The sequence below is a fragment of the Sapajus apella genome, unplaced genomic scaffold (genome assembly GCF_009761245.1).
Source record: "Sapajus apella isolate SASKATOON/1434 unplaced genomic scaffold, GSC_monkey_1.0 scaffold72, whole genome shotgun sequence".
NCBI lineage: Eukaryota > Metazoa > Chordata > Mammalia > Primates > Cebidae > Sapajus > Sapajus apella.
In genome coordinates, this window is record NW_022437012.1 from 10731864 (window position 1) to 10753403 (window position 21540).

Genomic DNA, 21540 nt, shown 5'->3' on the forward strand with positions numbered 1-21540 from the left:
AACCACCTTTATTCATCTGAATCACACAAAAACCCAACCAAGGTGCTGTAAAATGGTCCTGTTTCCTTTTTAAAAAAATAATTATATTTATATATTATACTTGTCTTTTTCTTGTTTTATTATACTTTAAATTCTGGGGTAATGTGCAGAACGTGCAGGTTTGTTACATACATATACAAATGCCACGGTGGTTTGCTGCATCCATCACCACACTGAAAATACAAAAATTAGCTGAACATGGTGGTGGGTACCTATAATCCCAGCTGCTTGGGAGGCTGAGCCAGGAGAATCGCTTGAACCTGGAAGGTGGAGTCTGCAGTGAGCCACGATTATGCCACTGCACTAAAACCTGGATGATGGAGTTATACTGTCTCAAAGAAAAAAAGAAGAAAGAAAAAGATACCAGCGAAAAAATACTAAAAGAATGGGGAGTAATATCAGTGAAGAAAGTCATTTGTTTCTAAAGCTAGGGAGAAAAGATCACTGCAGACAACTAAATTACACAATATTCCAAATGGGTATTCAATGTTTAAAAAAAAAAAAAGTAGGTTCAATAACACAGATGTAAAATTGCTCTCCCAAGGCTTTTAGCTATTTGATGAGACAAACAGTCATTACATCAAAAAATATTTTTAATTTACAAATCAAAAAGTGGTTGACCTTCAAATTATAAACTATACTTCCTTCTCTGGCTTCATCACTGTTTTATGATAAGAGCAAGAGATGGAAAACGATATTAGGAAACAGAATGAATTTCAAACCAGAGTTCATATAATTTACATATATACAAGTTCTTTTTACTTCAACACATTTAATCTACTAACTTTCATCCACAATGGCATGGTAAGATTCCATAAAAAATGGCACTTCAACTCTACCACTAAATAGATTATCAGTGGTTATAGGCTGTGATCTTAAGTCTTGTATGTCATTCTGTTTATTTCTACAGCCTGATTCTTGTATTTATGTATAAAGTTGGGCATGTTTTTTCTTAATTAAGATTATTAATAGAATATAACATCATAAGCCCTGTCAAGTCAAACAGGTGTAAAATAATGGGTCTTCAAAAACACTGGTGAAAAGAGAGAATTAAGTAATGGTGGACACAAAGGTTGAAGTTATTTTAAGTATTGAGGAAATATTAAACAGATCTTTGAAATTTATTTAGTTAAAAAATAAGAATGGTTTTGAAAGAAGATGACAACATGTGAATTAGCCAAATATGAAAAGTGCTACGTCAGTGTAAACAACAAGATGAGGAAAAGCAATTTGTATAATGGGAAGACTCTTGCTAAGGGTTCATGAACTCTGCATACTCGTTAACTGATGTTAACTGAGGATAAGATAAGGGTTTGTTGTAGGACGTAAGGGTTAAGAAGGTGTATTAGTCTGTTCTCACACTGCCAATAAAGACATCCCTGAGACTGGGTAATTTATAAAGAAAACGGGTTTAATTCACAGTTCCATATGACTAGGGAGGCCCCGCAATCATGGCGGAAGGTGAGAGAGGAACAAAGTCACTTCTTTCACACTGCAGCAGGCAAGAGAGTGTGTGCAGGGGAACTTCCATTTATAAAATCATCAGATCTTGTGTGATTTACTATCATGAGAATATCATGGGAAAGACCCATCCCATAATTCAACTACTCCCCACCAGTTCACCCCTCATATCACACGTGAGAATTATGGAAGCTTCAATTCAAGATGAGGTTTGGGTGGGGACACAGACAAGCCATATCAGAAGGGTTATGATTCTGATCAAGTGTTTATCTCAATTCATGGTGAATTCCATAGATTTAAGGCCCATCTAAATCCCTACAAGATAAAAGTGAGAACCAAAGTACCAATGGTGTACCATGACTGCTAAGATTTTCACAATGACTTCCTTGTGGAGATCATAAAGGATGCTGTTTGTTATCTTTAGTAATATATTTTCTGTGGACATAAAACTGGTCTGTTTGGAAAAAAATTTATATACATGCATGTACATATATGATATATATTCTATATATGTGTATATAAGAGGAAATAGTTATGGCTAGTCTTGAGGTTTTGGAAAATGAGTTCACATTTCTATTTATTGAAAACACATTTAGGGACTAAAAACATAAAAAGCTTCTTTCAGTCATTTGGACTCTCTAATTAATTTATGAAGAGGCTTTTAGAACTCATTCTGTTTCAAAGGAAAAAATTTCTGTTTATTGTTTCCAAAATGGCTATGTCTTGTTTCTCCAATTACATTGCTAAAGTTCTTCACTGGCAATGACTCTTTTACTAACTATAACATCTAGTCTAAATAAATGCCTATTGAATGAATGAATGAAGAGTTTAAATTAAAAAATTAGATAATTGGCCAGGCGAGGTGGCTCAAGCCTGTAATCCCAGCACTTTGGGAGGCTGAGGCGGGTGGATCACGAGGTCAAGAGATCGAGACCATCCTGGTCAGCACGGTGAAACCCCGTCTCTACTAAAAATGCAAAAAATTAGCTGGGCATGGTGGCGCGTGCCTGTAACCCCAGCTACTCAGGAGGCTGAGGCAGGAGAATTGCCTGAACCCAGGAGGCGGAGGTTGCGGTGAGCCGAGATCGCGCCATTGCACTCCAGCCTGGGTAACAAAAGCGAAACTCCGTCCCAAAAAAAAAAAAAAAATTTAGATAATTATAAATCAGCATGAACTATGAACCCCTATATTAACATTTCTGTATAGCACTTATGTTATTCCTTAAATAAATCCTTAAATTCTCTATTCACGTTTTTCCTTAAAAAGAGACTATAAAGATAAGCCATTTGTGGGAGTCTGTATGTAAGTAAAACTAACACAAAATTAATTGTGAGAATGTTTTAATGGTTCCACTTGCATTTGTTAACAATTCAGTTTCCATTTCCTTCATTTCTAATATATTTTGAAAAGTGTATGTTTTGCTGTTATTCTTGAAAATGTAATGAAAAACAGCAACATATTTCTTAAACTGTTATTAAAAATTACAACTTTGAACTATCAATAGAGTGAACTAGCAACCAACAGAATGGGAAAAAATTTTTGCAATCTACCCATCTGACAAAGGGCTAATATCCAGAATATACAAAGAACTTAAACAAATTTACAAGAAAAAACAAATAACTCCATCAAAGAGTAGGCAAAGGATATGAACAGTTTTCAAAAGAAGACAATTTATGCAGCCAACAAACATGAAAAAAAGCTCACCATCACTGATTATTAGAGAAATGCAAATCAAAACCATACTGAGATACCACCTCATGCCAGTTAGAATGATAATCATTAAAAAATGAGACAACAGATGCTGGAGAGGATGTGGAGAAACAGGAAATCTTTTACACTGTTGGTGGGAATGTAAATTAATTCAACCATTGTGGAAGACAGTGTGGCAATTCCTCAAGGATCTAGAAATAGAAATACCATTTGACCCAGCAATCCTATTACTGGGTATATACCCAAAGGATTATAAATCATTCTATTGTGAACAGTGCCGCAGTAAACACATGTGTGCATGTGTCTATATAATAGAATGATAGACTGGATAAAGAAAATGTGGCACATATACACTGTGGAATACTATGCAGCCATAAAAAGGATGCGTTCATGTACTCTGCAGGGACATGGATGAAACTGGAAACCATTCTCAGCAAACTGACACAAGAACAGAAAACCAAACACCACATTTTCTCACTCATAAGTGGTTGTTGAACACTGAGAACACACAGACACAGGGAGGGGAAAATCACACACTGGGGCCTAAGGGGTGGGGGGCTAGGGGAGGAATAGCAGGGGGGGGGGGGACTGGGGAGAGAGAGCATTAGGAGAAATACCTAATGTAGATGATGGGGCAATGGGTGCAGCAAATCACCACTATGGCACGTGTGTACCTATGTAGCAAATGATCTGCACATGTACCCCGGAATTTAAAGTATAATAAATAAATTTAATAATAAAAATTCCAACTTTGGGGCCTGGTGCAGTAGTGGCTCATGACTATAATCACAGCACTTCACTTTGAGAAGCCAAGGTGGGCAGACCATGAAGTCAAGAGATGGAGACCATCTGACCAACATGGTGAAACCAGTCTCTACTAAAAGTACAAAAATCATTTTGGGCTTGGTGGCGCACACCAGAAGTCCTAGCTACTTGGGAGGGTGAGCCAGGAAAATCGCTTGAACCTGAAAGGCAGAGGTTGCAGTGAGCTGATATCGCACCACTGCACCCCAACCTGGTAACAGAGAGAGATTCTGTCTCAATAAATAAATAAATAAATAAATAAAATTACAACTTTATTGATTTATATTACTCTGAGAATGTACACAAAGAGTATCACAGTTCATGTTACAACAGCCCCCATTTCAGCGAGAAAACATGAACAGGGATACATATAAGAACATAACATTTAAAAACATTAAATTGTTGACTGATAATAAAATACCATTTCAGCACTATGTTTCATACTCATAGGAAACAATTAACAATAACCTTTAGAACAGAATCTTAAAAGTTCAGCTTTTAAGCAAATACTATCATAATGGAAAAGTTTTTTGGAGGGCTGCATTTCAAAGCTCATTCATGCATCCTTAGACAACAATTTGGAGTCACTAATGTTAATATTAACATGTATCACATGCATATTTTGAAAACACACACACACACACTCTCTCTCTCTCTCTCTCTCTCTCATTCATTCTCATTCTCTCTCTCCCTCCCTAGCTCCCTCCCCACCTTCCCATCTTTCTTTCTCTCCTCGTCCCCATATATAGACATACAGTTATATGGAAAAAGAGTGCATAGAAAATAGTAGACACTAAAAACTAGCTGTGTAATCTTATAAAAGACATAAAAACCATTGAAACACTTACTTCATCAGCCACCATACACCTGAAAAAAATAAAGAAAAAATTAATTATCAAAGGGAACTTTTTTTTTTTAGAGGGAGTCTTGCTCTGTCACCAATCTGGAGTGCAGTGGCGTGATCTTGGCTCACAGCAATCTCTGCCTCCCGGGTTCAAACCATTCTCATGCCTCAGCCTCCTGAGGAGCTGGGATTATAGGCGTGAGCTCCACGCCACCACACTCGGCTAATTTTTGTATTTTTAGTAGAGGTGGGGTTTCACCATGTTGGCCAGGATGTTCTCAGTCTCCTGACCTTTGATCCACCTGCCTCAGCCTCCCAAAGTGCTGGGATTACAGGTGTGAGTCACCGTGCACGGTCAAAGTGAACCATTCCTCAAGTTCTGATTAAGTAGCTTACTACAAAATAGTTTATAAATACTAAAGTAGTAAGCCAGAGAGAGGTGTTTATAAGTATGAGAACATGGGCCATTGCTGATATTATATGACTCTTTAGCTGCCAAAGACATATGTGGAGAGATTCAGGTGTGCTGTTCCCACAGCTCGCCCATGAAAATAGCTGCAATGGCCCTTCAAAAATGTGAGCAAATCTAGTTAGAAAAAAAAAAAAAGAAAGAAAGAAAATCTAGTTAGAAAAAAAAGAAATAAAAGAAAAATAAACTGGTTATTCTAGTTAGAAAAAAATATGTGAGCAGAGTGGTAAGTGATTGTACTATTGACTACCCTCCTCATCCTTAAACCTTAAGATTGATCTTCCCTATAAATCAGAAGAATGCTGCATTAAAATTCAAGAAAATAAGTGTGAATTACATATTAGTATAAGTCAAACACGTAACTATATATGCTGTAGTATATATGCTCAGCCTACCTTTAAGCCGAACTTTGTTTCCATTATTTTGCTAAACTTTCTCTTCTAAGTTCTTTCTTATTAACCTATAGAAATAAATTCTATACAATGATAATTGAAGATGGGGGCATAAACTTAAGTATTAAGTAGCAGAAAAACAAAGGGCAAAGAGAAAGAATAGCAGGCATGGTCAGGATCATTGGATGTTCCTTCGAGACAGCAAACATAATAAGGGGGAAAACCAATCTCTTAACTGAGCAGATAACCAGACAACCTAAAAAAAATGCTGGAATATTATAAAAATTGGCAAGTGGCCAGGTACAGTGGCTCATACCAGTGGCTCAGGAGGGTGAAATAGGAGGATAGATTGAGGCCAGGAATTGGAAGCCACACTGAGCTATGATTGTACCACTGTACTCCAGCCTGGACAACAGAGGGAGATCCTATCTCTATAACAAAGCAAAACAAAACAAAAATACAAAAACAAAAAAAAGGCAGAAAATAAACTACTTTTTCTATTTTATTCTTTTTTCCCAGTGGTCTTGATATTATATAATCTTATAAGGTCTATTTTTATATAAAATACAAATTATGGTTGGGCACGGTACCTCATGCCTGTAATCCCAGCACTTTGGAGGCTGAGGACCTGAGGTCAGGAATTTGAGACCAGCCTGGCCAACATGGTGAAACCCCATCTACACTAAAAATACAAAAATTAGCTAGGCGTCATGGCACATGCCTGTGGTCCCAGCTACTCAGGAGGCTGAGGCAGGAGAAATGCCCTTGAACCTGGGAGGCAGAGGTTGCAGTGAGCCGAGATTGTGCCACTGCACTCCAGCCTGGGCGACAGAGTGACTCCATCTCAAAAAAACCCAAAAACAAACAAAAAAAAACCAAAGCCACCGGGTGCGATGGCTCACACCGGTATTCCTAACACTCTTTGGAATACCGAGGCGAGTGGATCACGAGGTCAGGAGTTCGAATTCAGCCTGGCCAACATAGTGAAACCCCGTCTCTACTAAAAATACAAAAAAAATGAGCTGGGCATGGTGGTGGGTGCCTGTAATCCCAGTTGCTTGGGAGGCTGAGCAGGGAGAATCACTTGAACCCGGGAGGCAGAGGTTACAATGAGCCGAGATTTTGTCATTGCATTTCAGCCTGGGAAACAGTGCGAGGCTCCATCTCTTTTTATTTATTTTATTTATTTATTTATTTTTAAGATGGGGTTTCACCATGATAGTCAGGCTGGTCTTGAACTTCTGACCTCAGGTGATCCACCCACCTCAGCCTCCCAAAGTGCTAGGATTACATGCGTGAGCCACTGCTTCCAGCTGAGACTCCAACTCCAAACAACAACAACAACAAAACAAATTAAGCATTTGGAGTAAATGGAGTAAATATATTATCAAAGAATACATTACAGTTAAATGAAAATGAAATTTCATTATTAAAAAAAGTCAGCTTACCCAATAAGTATCTTTTATAAAATTTTATTTTATTGAGACAGAGTCTCCCTCTGTCACCCAGGCTAGAGGACAGTGGCATGATCATAGCTCACTGCAGCCTCAACCACTAGTAATCCTTCCATCTCAGTGTCCGAAGTAGCTGGAACTACAGGTGTGTGCCACCATACACAGCTAGTTTTTTAATTTGTAGAGACAGGGTTTGATTATGTTGTTCAGGTTGGTCTAGAACTCATGAACTCATGTAATCCACCCACCTCAGCCTCCCAAACTTCTGGGATTACAGGCATGAGCCACTGCACCTGGCCCCAATAAACATCTTTATAAAAAAATAAAATGTAAATACTTTAATTGAAAAGTAAAACATATGTAAGAGTAAAAATTTTATTATATTCTCTGTAAACAAACCAAGAAAGTAGAAAACTAAAAAGCAATACTTGGAAAAACATAATTTTTTTTCCAGGAAGATTCATGTATAGATTTCAAAGCAAAATGAGTACATGAACTTTAAAGATGATCATTATTGACAGCTAAATATATAGACTGGAAGATGCAGTCCCTGGATTATCTCAAAGCACAGAAGAAAAAATTAAATAAATGAAAATACTGAAGGAAAAGAAAGATTCCAAGATAGTCCCAGAAGACCTATTATACAAAAAATACATGATAAAAAGAAAAGAAGCACCAGATGGAAGACAGGCAACAATTAAGTAAACGATAAAGGAAAATTTCTCTGGGCTGACCTTTGGTGGATAAGTGAAAAGGGGAACCAAGTTTCAGAGCAGATTGAAGAGAAAAGACAAATATCTATTATGCCCTTGTAAAATTCATTAATCTTACAAACAAAGAAAAAAACTTAAAAGTGTCCAGAAAGAACAATTATCTATAAAGGGAAAAACTAGGACTGGGGCTGGACTAATCGTCAACTCTAGAAGCTAGAACACAAAGCAACAGGATCTAAACAAATTAAAAGAAAAGCAGCAGAAGTCATGAATCTTATACTCAGTCAAGATACCCCCTATTTGTTATGGGATGGCAAAAAGATATTTGAGGCTATCCAAGATTACCAAAATTACACCACTAAAGCAAATCACCTCATTAAAAATGCTTGAGAAAATAACCAAACAATAAAAACACCTTAACACAGATTCAAGATAGGAGAAGATGAAAAGGGAATCTGGTAAGCAATGAAGCTTGATATGTGAGAATTTAATAAACATATATACTCTAAATAAAAACTCTAGAAACAGAAGGGACATGATCCAAAAATCTGAATGTGCAAAACTGAAGGGAGGTAAGGAGATGGGAAGCTGAAGTTATTTTAAAGCAAAATAGATGATATTTTAGTCAAGACAGTAGATGAGATCACCTAGGAAGGAAGAGTATAGAGACAAGGGAAGAGAAAAAGGGGAGTTTTTCAGTGGGTATAGAGTTTCAGATTTACTAGATGAAAAAGTTGCAGAGATTTGTTACTTAATAAAGTACACACAGTTAACACTACTGTCCTGTAAATTTAAAATGGTTAAGATAGTAAATTTTACATTGTGTTTTTTTTAACCACAAGGGAAAAAAGCCTTGAGGCACTACAACGAGAGGTCAAGTAAGAGGAAGAATCCAGTAAAAGACAAGGAGAAGGAATGTCCAGTTATGTAGAAAGATACTAAGCTGGATATAGTGGCTTATGTCCATAATCCCAGTGCTTTTGGAGTCTGAGCCAGGAGGATTGCTTGAATGGGAAGGAGTTTGAGATCAGCTTGGACAACATAGTATGACCCTGTCACTACAAAAAAAAAAAAAATTACACTCTTCACAGAAACAGAAAAAACAATCCTAAAATTTCTATGCAACCACAAAAGACCCAAAATAGTCAAAGCCATCCTGAGCAAAAAGAACAAAACTGGAGGAATCACAGTACCTTACTTCAAATTATACTACAGGGCTTTAGTCACCAGCAAGGTATTAGTATAAATACAGACACATAGACCAATAGAACAGAATAGAGAACACAGAAACAAATCCATACATCTACAGTGAACTCATTTTCGACAAAGGTGTCAAAAACATATACTGGGAGTAAGGACAGTCTCTTCAATACATCATGCTTGGAAAACTGGGTATTTGCATACAGCAGAATGAAACCAGACCGCTATCTCTTACCATATACAAAAACCAAATCAAAATGGATTAAAGACAAATCTAAGACCTCAAACCATGAAACTACTACTAGAAAACACTGAGGAGATGCTCCAGGACACAAGAATGGGCAAAGATTTTTTTTCTTTTCGTTTTTTTCTTTTCTGGAGACAGAGTTTCACTCTGTCACCCAGGCTGGAGTGCAGTGGTGCGATCTTGGCTCACTACGACCTCTGCCTCCTGGGTTCAAGTGATTCTCGTGCTTTAGCTTCCAGAGTAGCTAGGACTACAGGTGCATACCACCACGCCTGTCTAATTTTTGTATTTTTAGTAGAGATGGAGTTTCACCATTTTTGCCTAACCTCAAATCATCAAACTTCCTAACCTCAAATCATCCGCCTCCCTCAGCCTCCCGAAGTGCTGGGATTACAGGGGCAAGCCACCGCGCCTGGCCAGGCAAAGGTTTCTTGAGTAATATCTGGAAAATGCAGACAACCAAAGAAAATGAACAGATGGGATCACATCAAGTTAAGAAGTTTCTGCACACAAAAGGAAACAATTCACAAAGTAAAGAGACAACCCATAGAATGGGATAAAATATTTGTACACTATCCATCTGACAAGGGATTAATAACCAGGATAAAGAAGCTCAAAAAACTCTTCAGGAAAAAATCTAACAATCCAATTCTTTTTTGAGATGGAGTTTCACTCTCTTGTTGCCCAGGCTGGAGTGCAATGGCCTGATCTCAACTCACTGCAACCTCCAACTCCCAGGTTCAAGCGGTTCGCCTGCCTCAGTCTCCCAAGTAGCTGGGATTACAGACATGCGCCACCACGGCCAGCTAATTTTGTATTTTTAGTAGAGACAGGGTTTCTCCTTATTGGTCAGGCTGGTCTCGAACTCCCGACCTCAGGTGATCTGCCTGCCTCAGCCTCCCAAAGTGCTGGGATTACAGGTGTGAGCCACCATGCCTGGCCAATCCAATTTTTTAAATGGACAAAAGATCTGAATAGATATTTGTCAAAAGAAGACATACAAAGGGCAAACAGTTATATGAAAACGTGCTCGACATCATTATCATCAGAGAAATGCAAATAAAAACTATAACGAGGTATCATCTTACCCCAGTTAAAATGAAAGACAACAACAAATGCTGACAAGGATATGGAAAAAGGGAAACATCTGTACACTGTTGGTGGGAACATAAATTAGTATAGCCACTAGGGGGAACAATTTGGAGGTTCCTCATAAAAACTAAAAAGAGAGCTACTATATGATCCTGCAATCCCACTGCTAGGTATATATCCAAAGGAAAGGAAATCAGTATATCAAAGATATATGTGCACTCCCATGTTTACTGCAGCACTATTAATAATAGCCAAAATTTGGAAACAACCTATATGTCCATCAACAGATGAAGAACTACTCAGCCATAAAGAAGAATGAGATCCTGTCATTTGCAACAGCATGGGTAGAACTGGAGGTAATTATGTTAAGCAAAATAAGCCAGGCACAGAAAGACAAACTTTGCATGTTCTCACTTATGTGTGGGAACCCAAAATTAAGACAATTGAACTCATGGAGATAGAAAATAGAATGATCGTTAACAGACGCAGGGAAGGGTATGGTGGGGCTGGGGGAAAGTGGGGATGGTTAATAGGTAAATAAAAATGAAAGAATGAATAAGATTCAATAGCACAATGGGGAGACTACAGTCAATAATAATTTAATTACACATTTAAAAATAAAAGAGTATAATTGGATTGTTTGTAACATACAGGATAAATGCTTGAGGTGATACATCTGCTTATTATGCACTGTATGCCTGTATCAAAATATCTCATGTACCCCATAAATATATATATACCTACTTCGTACCCACAGAAACTAAAACTAAAAAATTTAAAAATATTAGCCAGGTACGTTACCCACGCCTGTAGTCTAAGCTACTCGGGAGGCTGAGGCAGGAGGATCCCTTGAGCCCAGGAGGTTGAGTCTATGGTGAGCTATTATTATCATGCTACTGTGCTCCAGGCTCGGCAACAGAGTGAGACCGTATCTCAAAAGAACAACAACAACAACAACAACAACCACCTGAGAGACTGGACAAAGTGGCTCAAGACTATAATCTCAGCACTTTGGGAGGCTAAGGTAGGAAGATCACTTGAATGTAGGAATTTGAGACAGGCCTGGGCAACATAGTGAGACCTCCTCTCCACTAAAATGAAAAAAGAAAAAGCCACATGTGGTGGTATGCATCTCTATCCCCAATTGCTCAGGAGACTGGGGTAGGAGAAATGCTTGAGCCCAGGAGGTTTAATCTGCAGTGAGCCATTATTGTACCACTGCACTTTGGCCTGGGCAACAAAGCCAGACCCTGTCTAAAAAAAAAAAAAAAAACAAAAACCCTTTATTGTCACTTTAGGATGGGTGTGTCCTGTTGAAGAAATAAGAAAGATTTCTATTGTAAAGATGGCATTTGAACATGCTCATGTAGTTCCTCTGCTTCTTAAAATTTCCCTTTAACCAAAAATCTTTCTTAGTTTCTTCAGGCAAGAACCTAGTTCTAATTTAAGTTATTTTAGCAGGAGGGCTACTAAAAGCAACCATTGTTTCCATTGGTAACTGTGAACATATGCTAGGGATACAGTGTGCTTCCTTGCCTGCTTTCTGCTACACTCTAGAAATGCCCTGTTTGCTGTGCTGTCAATAACATACACTGTTCTGCTGCTTTACAGTCCTAGATCAAGAATGTTTTAAGTTACCATGTAACCCTTTCTCTTACCTCTCCTCCCTCAAAACATATACATGGAGGAGACATGCATACAATAGGGTTATTGTCTGCATATGTAGCAGAAGAGGCCGTTTCCCCATGTTGCACATCTATGCATTTCATATTTTTGGAGAACTGCAGCAATAAGGATCATGTCCATTTGCTCTCGCCACATTTTACATGCCTGTTCCTAATTTCATCTATTAGCTTCTGACTCTTGTGTTCCACTGTAAGGGTATCAAGGCTTATGCCACACATTTCATTGCATCTTTTCCCCTTACTCTTTTTTTCTCCTCCTGTTTTTTACTGATCAGTTATCCTTGGATTGCTGTGTAAACTGGTTTTCATATACCTACCCAACCAATTAAAGTATTTTTCCTAAGTGATGACAACCACCTAATCACACTGTGTTTGGTACACTTGTTTAATCTTTGGCTTGTCACAGTTGCTTTGGTTGGCTGTTTCATGTCCAGAGTGTGACTGTGATGATAGTATGATTTGCAAATGGACTATGGCTAGGTTAGAAGATGATTCTGGAGAAGATATGGGTTTTAAAAGGTATTTCATTGGTTTACTTCAATGGCCATATATGTACATGGACCAACAGTAAAAAGACACAATAGGGTACACAGTGAAACCAGTTCTCTCTTCACTCTGTCACCTGGTCTTCCAGCTCCCCAGGCTCTTTCCCAGAAGCAACCTCTGGACCCACTTTCTTATGTACCCTCCACAAGTATATGAATTTATAAGCATATGTGAGTTACAGATCAGAAATACAGTGTTTTAAAACTATAACCTCAGATAGTATTAAAGTATACATTCAGTGGGTGGCAATATATTAAGTACGCCATTGACAAAAATTCACAGGTTTAAAAAATATGAACAATGTAATAGGAAATAAGATCACAGACTCAAGGTTTAGAGTATTGACTAAGCTGTACCCTGGAAGGAATAAGGGTGAACACACATAAACTGGAGTGGTTTTTTCACATTGTTTTTTTATAGGCATGCTATTTATATTCTCAAGAGAGGGGCATACAAGGTTAGACAGAAGATTCTCTTTAGGCACTTTAACTTGTAAGATGATAACAAACATAAAAAATGTTTAGTATTGCTTAGTATTCCATGTTGTTCACTTATAACTGAGTTGTAGTTTCAGTAGTTTGAGTTGTAGTTGTAGTTTGAGTACTTTGAGTTGTAGTTTGAGTTCTGTTTGTAAAAAATGCCAATAACATGCTTTTGAATGGGAAAGATCTTGGCATATGGTCAGGGGGAAGGGATAAAACACAAGATTCTATCAATTTAAGACTACCATTTCTTTAACTGGTGATCTCTGTGTCACTGTAGCTCTTTTAGTGTATAGGGCCTAATTTGTTTTTAAACAATGTTTTCGTCTTAATTCTGAACTTAGGACTTCAAATTTATTCCTATTAAATTACATCCTATTGGCATGGACTCTATGTGTCCACTCTTCCGATAAACCCAAATTTTGTTTTGTCATCCAGTCTTCCCCCCACCCTCCCCAGGACAGAGTCTTGCTTTGTCACCCAGGCTGGAGTGCAATGGTGTGATCTCAGCTCACTGCAACCTCCACCTCCTGGGTTCAAGTGATTCTCCTGCCTCCGTCTCCCAAGTAGCTGGGATTACAAGCGCACGCCACCACACCCAGCTCATTTTTTGTATTTTTAGCAGAGATAGGGTCTCACCATGCTGGCCATCCTGGTCTCAAACTCCTCATCTCATGATCTGCCCACCTTGGTCTCATCCAGTCTTAATCGAACGGTTTTATATATCAAACTAAAGTGGTAACTTTTGGCACTGCACCAGAAGCCTTCTTTATGTCACTAATTCTTAAAAGGTGGTTTAAAAATATATTCTAAGGCAGGGGTTGAGTTCCTTCAAGTCACCAATTCTTAAAAGGTGGTTTAACAATATATTCTAAAGCCGGGGGTTGACTTTATGTCGATAATTCTTTTTTTGTTTTGTTTTGTTTTTTGAGACAGAGTCTCGCTCTGTCGCCAGGTGCCAGGCTGGAGTGCAGTGGTGTGATCTCTGTTCACTGTAACCTCCGCCTCCTGGGTTCAAGCAATTCTCCTGCCTCAGCCTCCTGGGTAGCTGGGACTATAGACGCACGCCACCACGCCCAGCTAATTTTATTGTATTTTTAGTAGATACGGGGTTTCATCATGTTGGCCAGGATGGTCTCGATCTCTTGAACTCATGATCCGCTTGCCTCGGCCTCCCAAAGTGCTGGGATTATAGGCTTGAGCCACTGCGCGCGGCCTGTCACTAATGCTTAAAAGGTGGTTTAACAATATATTCTAAGGCAGGGGTTGGCAAATTTTTTCTTAAAGCCTAAATATTTTAGGTTTTACAGGTCATGCATGCAATGTCTGTCACAACTACTCAACTCTGTTCATATACCAAAAAGACGGCCAATGCCAGTACATAAATGAATGAGCAAAAACTCATTCCAACAAAACTTAATTTACACACATAATTGGTGGACCTGGTTTGGCCTATGGACAGTAATTTGTGAATCTGTAAGGGACTCAGAATTCTCTTTGCTAATTGTTAAGTCATTTAGACTGAATTCCAAAAAATATTACCATTAAGTATGTTCTGGACCATCTGAACAACTACTTTAAAATCAGGCATATGTATATTTAGTGATCCCTTTTGCATTTAGTATTGCATGAGAAATCCCTCACCATTCACCTATATTAAATACTTCTTATTGCGGGATGCTGAGTAAATAGAGGTTTTTACAATAGTTGGACTTAGGAAGATGTGGAATAATTGAGACATCACCTGGCACACAGGGGTGCATGCATGGAGAACATCATACTCATGAGAGAACTGATTTGATAAGAGATTTCAATAATACCCCAAAGCTGACGTGATCTTTATGTCATAAAGGTGGCTACAGTGCTTCCAAATCATCCCTCATTTAAAATGGCCTTAGATGTTGTGGTAGAGCTTGCTGTTGCTTTTCCAAAATCCCTTCGCCCCTTACCCCTCACTAACATGACATATGGGTGTGGGGGCCTGTAGCAAACTAAACCTCTCCTTTTCCAATCTCTTTTTCAACTAGCGGTGGTTGGTTATATGACAAAAGTGTGGCCAAAGAGGCCTTAGTCGACATCACTACGTAGTGACTCTGGGAAAGATTGTTAAAATAGGGTTGACTCAGTTGGCACACGTCGTTTTGTCCTCTTCCTTTCTTCCTGCATCAAGCAATGATGCCAAATCTGGAACTGTAATAGCTACCTTGTGATCAACCAGGCAGAAAAGGACAAGATTGGAAAGGTGCAGCTCTGAAATCCTGTTAACTGCAGGAGAAAATACTCTAGTACATTTTAGCTATTTATTAAGTATAGCTGAACTCAATTCCTCATCATTAAAAAAGGAAGTATAGGATATGAATAAAGTTTAAACATTTTAGAGACATGAGGTTATTTATTTTGGCCATAAAATCTCAATACCGTCAATTTAGTGTCTGCCAAATAATACCATCACATTAAATTAATATTGTTAATTGAACTTTTTATTTCGTCTTATTTATATTTAATATTGAAAAGTTGTTCATATTTTGAAAATATTTTCTAAAAGCTGTAAGCATGTGAATTTTTTTTTCTTTTGAACTAGTATGTGAAATTTTTTAAACCTTGTTTTTGTTTCTATAAATAAATTTTAAGTAAACAATGGTGCTTTTGGAAAATATTTTTCCGTTGAAATGACTTCAGTGATTACTCACATATGAAGACTGCTTTAGAGTGATGTACTAACCTTGATTTGAGGTAATACTTTAATATTTCAATGTCTTTCTCAATGTAACGTTTATTACATATACATATTAGCCCATTCTCTCTTCTCTCTCTCCCTCTCTCTCTCTCTCTCTCAGAAAGACTTTTACTCTTGTCACCCAGGTTGGAGTGCAACCTCTGCCTCCTGGGCTCAAGCGATTCTCCTGCCTCAGCCTCCTGAGTAGGTGGGATTAAAGGTGCATGCCAGCTAATTTTTGTATTTTTAGTAGAGATGGGTTTCACTTTGTTGGCCAGACTGGTCTCAACTCCTAACCTCAAGTGATCCACCTGCCTCAGCCTCCCAAAGTGCTGGGATTACAGGCATGAGTGCCACCATGCCCAGCCAGTCCATTCTTTCTTAATGTAACCTTTATTGCACAATACACAGGTATTAGGCCATTCTTCCATTGCTATAAAGAAATGGCCGAGGCTTAGTAATCTATAAGGAAAAGAGGTTTAGTTGGCTCATGGTTTTGCAGGCAGTACAAGAAGTGTGGTGTTGGCATCTGCTTCTGGTGAGGGCCACAGGAAACTTACAACCATGCTGGGAGGTGGAGGAGCAGGCACATCATATGGCAAATGTGGGCGGAAGAGAATGAGTGGAGAGGTGTCAAACACTTTTAAACAATCAGGTCTCACAAGAACTCACTACTGTTAGGAAAGCACCAAGCTATTCATAAGTGATCAACCCTCATGATCCAAACATCTCTCACCAGGCCTTAACTTCAATACTGGGGATTACATTTCAACATGAAATTCGGAAAAGAACTATATCACTTCATAAACAGAATTAAAAACAAAAACCACATGATCATTTTAATAAATGCAGAGAAAGAATTTGATAAAATCCAATATCCCTTCATGGTAAAAGAACTCTCAACATTCAGGCATCAGGGATATACCTCAAAATAATAAGAGCCATCTATGACAAACTCACAGCCAACTTCATAATGAATGAAAGAACTAGAATGAGACAAGATGTCTACTCTCACCACTCCTAGGACTGGAAGTCCTAGCCAGAGGAAGAAAAAGAAATAGAAAGCATCCAAATAAAAAAGAAATTCAAATTATCTTTGTTCACTGATGATATGATTTTATACCTGGAAAACCCTCAAGATCCCCCCAAAAGACTCCTAGACCTGATAAACAACTTCAGTAAAGTTCCAGGATACAAAATCAACGTACAAAGATCAGTAGCATTTCTATATACCAGTAATGTTCAAACTGAGAGCCAAATAAAGATTTCAGTCCCATTTACAATAGCCACATACACAAAATGAAATACCTAGCAATACATTTAATCGAGGAGGTGAAATTAAAGATCTCTATCTCCTTTGTATGAAACACTGATGAAAGAAATCATAGATGACACAAACAAATTGAAAAACATCTCATGCTCATGGACACTAAGAATCAATGTCATTAAAATGACCATACAGGCTGGGCATGGTAGCTCATTCCTGTAATCACAGCACTTTGGGAGGCTAAGGCGGGCTGACTGCCTGAACTCAGGAGTTCACAACCAGCCTGGGCAACATGGTGAAACCCTGTCTCTACTAAAACATAAAGAATTAGCCAGGTGTGGCGGCATGCACCTGTAGTCCCAGCCATTCCGTAAACTGAGGCAGGAGAATTGCTTGAACCCGGAAGGGAGAGGTTGCAGTGAGCTGAGATTGTGCCACTGCACTCCAGCCTGGGCAACAGAGTAAGACTCCATCTCAAAAAATATAAAAAACAAAAAACAAAAAAAGGCCATACTGCCCCAAGCAAAATACAGATTCAATGCTATTCCTATCAAACTACTAATAGCAACCTTCACAGGACTAGAGAAAACTGTAAATTCATATGAAACAAAAAAGAGCCCCAACAGCCAAGGTAATTCTAAGCAAAAAGAACAAAGCTGAAGGCGTCACATTACCTGACTTCAAACTATACAACAGGGCTACAGTAACCAAAACAGCATGGTACTGGTATAAAAACAGACACATAGACCAACAGAACAGAATAGAGAGCCCAGAAATAAGGCCACACAACCATCTAATCTTTGACAAAGCTGACAAAAGCAAGCAATGGGGAAAGGTCTCCCTATTCAATAAATGGTACTGGTATAACTGTCTAGCCATATGGAGAAGAATGAAACTGGAACCCTACATATCACCATATACAAAAATTAGCTCAAGATGGTTTAAAGACTTAAATGTAAGACCTCAAATTGTAAAATTCCTAGAAGAAAACCTAGTAAAATATCTTCTGGACATTGGCCTGTGCAAAGAATTTATGACTAAGACCACAAAAGTAAATGCAACAAAACAAAAATTAGACAAATGGGACTTAATTAAACTAAAGAGCTTCTTTACAGAAAAAGAAACAATCAACAGAGTAAACAGATGGCCTACAGAATGGGAGAAAATATTTGCAAACTATGCATCTGAAAAAGAACTAATATCTAGACTGCATAAGGAACTGGAACGAATCAACAAGAAGAAACAACCCCATTTAAAAGCGGGCAAAGGACATGAATGGACACTTCTCAAGACATACAAGTTGCCCACAAACATGAAAAATGCTCAAGATCACTAATTATTGGACAAATGCAAACTGAAGCCATAATAAGGTACCATCTCATACCAGTCAGGATGGTTTACACTAAGAAGTCAAAAAATAGGTCAGATATTACAGATATGGTGCCCACATCTGTAATCCCAGCACATTGGGAGAACAATATGGGTGAACTGCTTGAGTCTGGGAGTTCGAGACCAGCCTAGGTAACATGGTGAAACCCTGTCTCTACTAAAATTACAAAAAATTAGCTGGGCGTGATGGTGCACACCTGTAGTCACAGCTACTCGGGGGCTGAGGTAGGAAGATTGCTTGAGCCCAGGAGGTTGAGGCTGCGGTGAGCCCTGATCGTGCCACTGCACTCCAACCTGGGTGATAGAGTGAAACCCCATCTCAAAAAAAAAAAAAAATAATAATAATAATAATAACAACAACAGATATTGGCAAGGATATGAAGAAAAGAGAACACTTAAACACTGCAGATGGGGGAGGTAGGTGTAAATCAGTTCAACCCTGAAGGAAAACAGTAGAAGACTTCTCACAGAACTAAAAATAGAATTAACACTCAAATCAGAAATCCTACTACTGGGTATTTATCCATAGCAAAAGAAATTGTTTTATCAAAAAGACACCTGCATTCATATATTTATCACAGCAGTATTCACAATACAAAAGTCATGGAATCAACCTAAGTGTCCCTCAAAAAGTGGACTGAATAAAGAAAATTTAGTGTATATACACCATGGAACACTAGCACAAAAAAGAACAAAATGATGTCCTTTGCAACAACATGCATGCAACTACAGACCATTATCCTAATAGTTACTGAAATTAAAAAACTCAGAAGCAGAAAATCAAATACCTCATTGTCTCACTTGTAAGTGGGACCTAAACAATGGTACACATAAACATAAAGATGAACAATGGACACTAGGGACTCTAAAAGGGGGTAGAGGTAAAGGAGGGCAAGGGCTGAAAAACTATCTATTGTGTAAGTTCACTATTTGGGTGAAATTACGAAAGCCCAAACCCTTGCATTATGCAATATACCTATGTACCAAACCTGTACATGTAAACTTCTGAATCTATAATTTTTTAAAAAAGAAGTGACTGCACTCTTCTTCTACCTCTGAACAAACTTACCATAACATCAATAACATTTGGTACACTTGCTTGTTTATACAGTTATCTCTTGTTAAGGGCTTAGCACTGTGCTTGACGCTCAAAGGTATGTTTTGTGAATGACTAAATAAATAATGTGTATTTGATGGTTACTGAAATGGAAAAACAATTTTTGGTATATACTTGCTCTAACTGATTTCCACATCGTCACAAGATAGAGATTATAACAGAAATGCTCAGTTTTTCTTAGCATATAATTCACCAAATCAAACAACCAGGCTAATCCTGATGAGTAGACAAAAGATTGGTGTCAAGTTATATTCTAAAAGAGGCACTCAGTTTGTAACAAAACTATTTGACTTATTTCTCCATCTATCAAAATTTAGGTATCAATTATATCCACATCTTTATGAATGAAGTGATTTTAATATTGTAAGTCATTTCTACTACTTACAAAATCATTATAGACTAGGTCAAGCAGACCTGGATTACTTTTTCTTGCTTTTTTATATAAAATATATTTTTGTTTTTAACTCCAAAATATTTTAATGAACGTTATTATCTAATTAAGCCCTAAAAATTTTCTACTAGTTGCTGCAGGCATAATCAAGTTTTTTGACCTATAGTCTTATGAATAAGAATAAATAATTGTGGGGGAACGATTCAAGATGGCCGTTTAGGAACAGCTCAGGATTGCAGCTCCCAGTGAAAGCGCAGAGGGTGAGTGGACGCCTCGTTTTTATTGCCCACAGACTAGGAACTTCCCGGGCAGAGGTGCTCCACGGTCGCCAGCGCGGCTGTTTCGGCCAGCGCCGCTGTGCCGGCCGGGGCCGCTGCTTTGCCCCTCGCGGCTGCTTTGTCGGCGCCCTGGAGCCGCGGTTCTCGGTACAAAATACACCGGTCCGGGGGCCCTTTAGGCTGGCGATTGGAGCCACGGAAGTCGCCCATACGCTGGTTCAAAAAGGGGACTGAGCAGAGAACCAGGACAGTAGATTCCAGGGCAAAAAAAAAAAAAGAAAAAAAAGCGCCACAAAACTCAGTGCCGCTGTTTAAGCCAGCGCAGTGAGTGGCCGCAGGGGAAAACAAACAGACCCCATCGCCTCTTCAACAGGCGACTGGAACACCAACTTAAAAAAGGCTCTGAGGCAGGGAGCCAGACGATCAGGCTCGGCTGGTCCCACCCCCACAAAAGAACAGCAACCAGAAACTCTGGATTGAGAGTTTCACAACAAGCGCAGCTGAACCCGGGACGGTCCAGCTCTGTGGGGGAGGGGCGTCGCCATTACCCAGGCAGCCTACCGTTGCCAAGGCAACCGGCCATTGCTGAGGCAGCCCGCCGTTGCCAAGGCAACCCGCCACAGCAGAGACTCCGCCCCAACAGAGGCGGGCCACCATCGCCAAAGCAGTTCTTACTACACCCATATAAACAGGACTGCAGGGAAGTTCACTCGTCAGCGGGGTGGAGCCCACAGCAGCTCAGCAAAGCTGCTATAAGCCGACAGTGACTAGGCTGCTTCCTTGCTGGGCAGGGGCAGGTCTGAAGGAAAAAAAAAAAAAAAAAGAAGGCGGCAGCATAACGGAAACTCATAAATAAAGCCCTAAATCCCTGGGACAGAGCACCTGGGAACAAAAAGCAGTTTATGAGTTCTGCTGCAGCAGACCTAAAAGAACCTGCCCAGCAGCTCTGAATGAACAACAACAGAGCTCGCAGCTCACCATTTGAGCTCCTATAAAGAAGAGACCGTCTCCTCAAGCAGCTCCCTGACCCCTATATATCCAAAAAGACACCTCATAAAAGAGAGATCAGATTGACACGAGGCGGGTATCCTTCTGGGACAAAGATAGCAGAAGAAGAAAACTGGTAACAACCCTTGCTGTTCAGCAGCTGCTGCAGGTGAACCCCAGGCAAGCAGGGCCTGGAGTGAACCTCAGCAGACCTACAGCAGGGGGGCCAGATTGTCAGAAGGAAAACCAAGAAACA

The 21540-nt window shown here is 39.0% G+C and overlaps 1 protein-coding gene across 7 annotated transcripts in view; it reads right to left on the reverse strand.

Annotated features, from left to right (window-relative positions):
- The window catches only part of ZRANB3 (zinc finger RANBP2-type containing 3), a 286620-nt gene that overhangs the window by 168372 nt on the left and 96708 nt on the right, over positions 1 to 21540 (reverse strand). For 6 of the 7 annotated variants that reach the window (XM_032250718.1, XM_032250720.1, XM_032250721.1 and 3 more), the window contains exon 3: positions 4864 to 4882. The exons of the other annotated variant lie outside the window; for it this stretch is intronic. In XM_032250718.1, coding sequence (XP_032106609.1) covers positions 4864 to 4882 — 19 coding nt within the window. The remainder of the gene's footprint in view (positions 1 to 4863; positions 4883 to 21540) is intronic. 7 annotated transcript variants of the gene reach the window in all.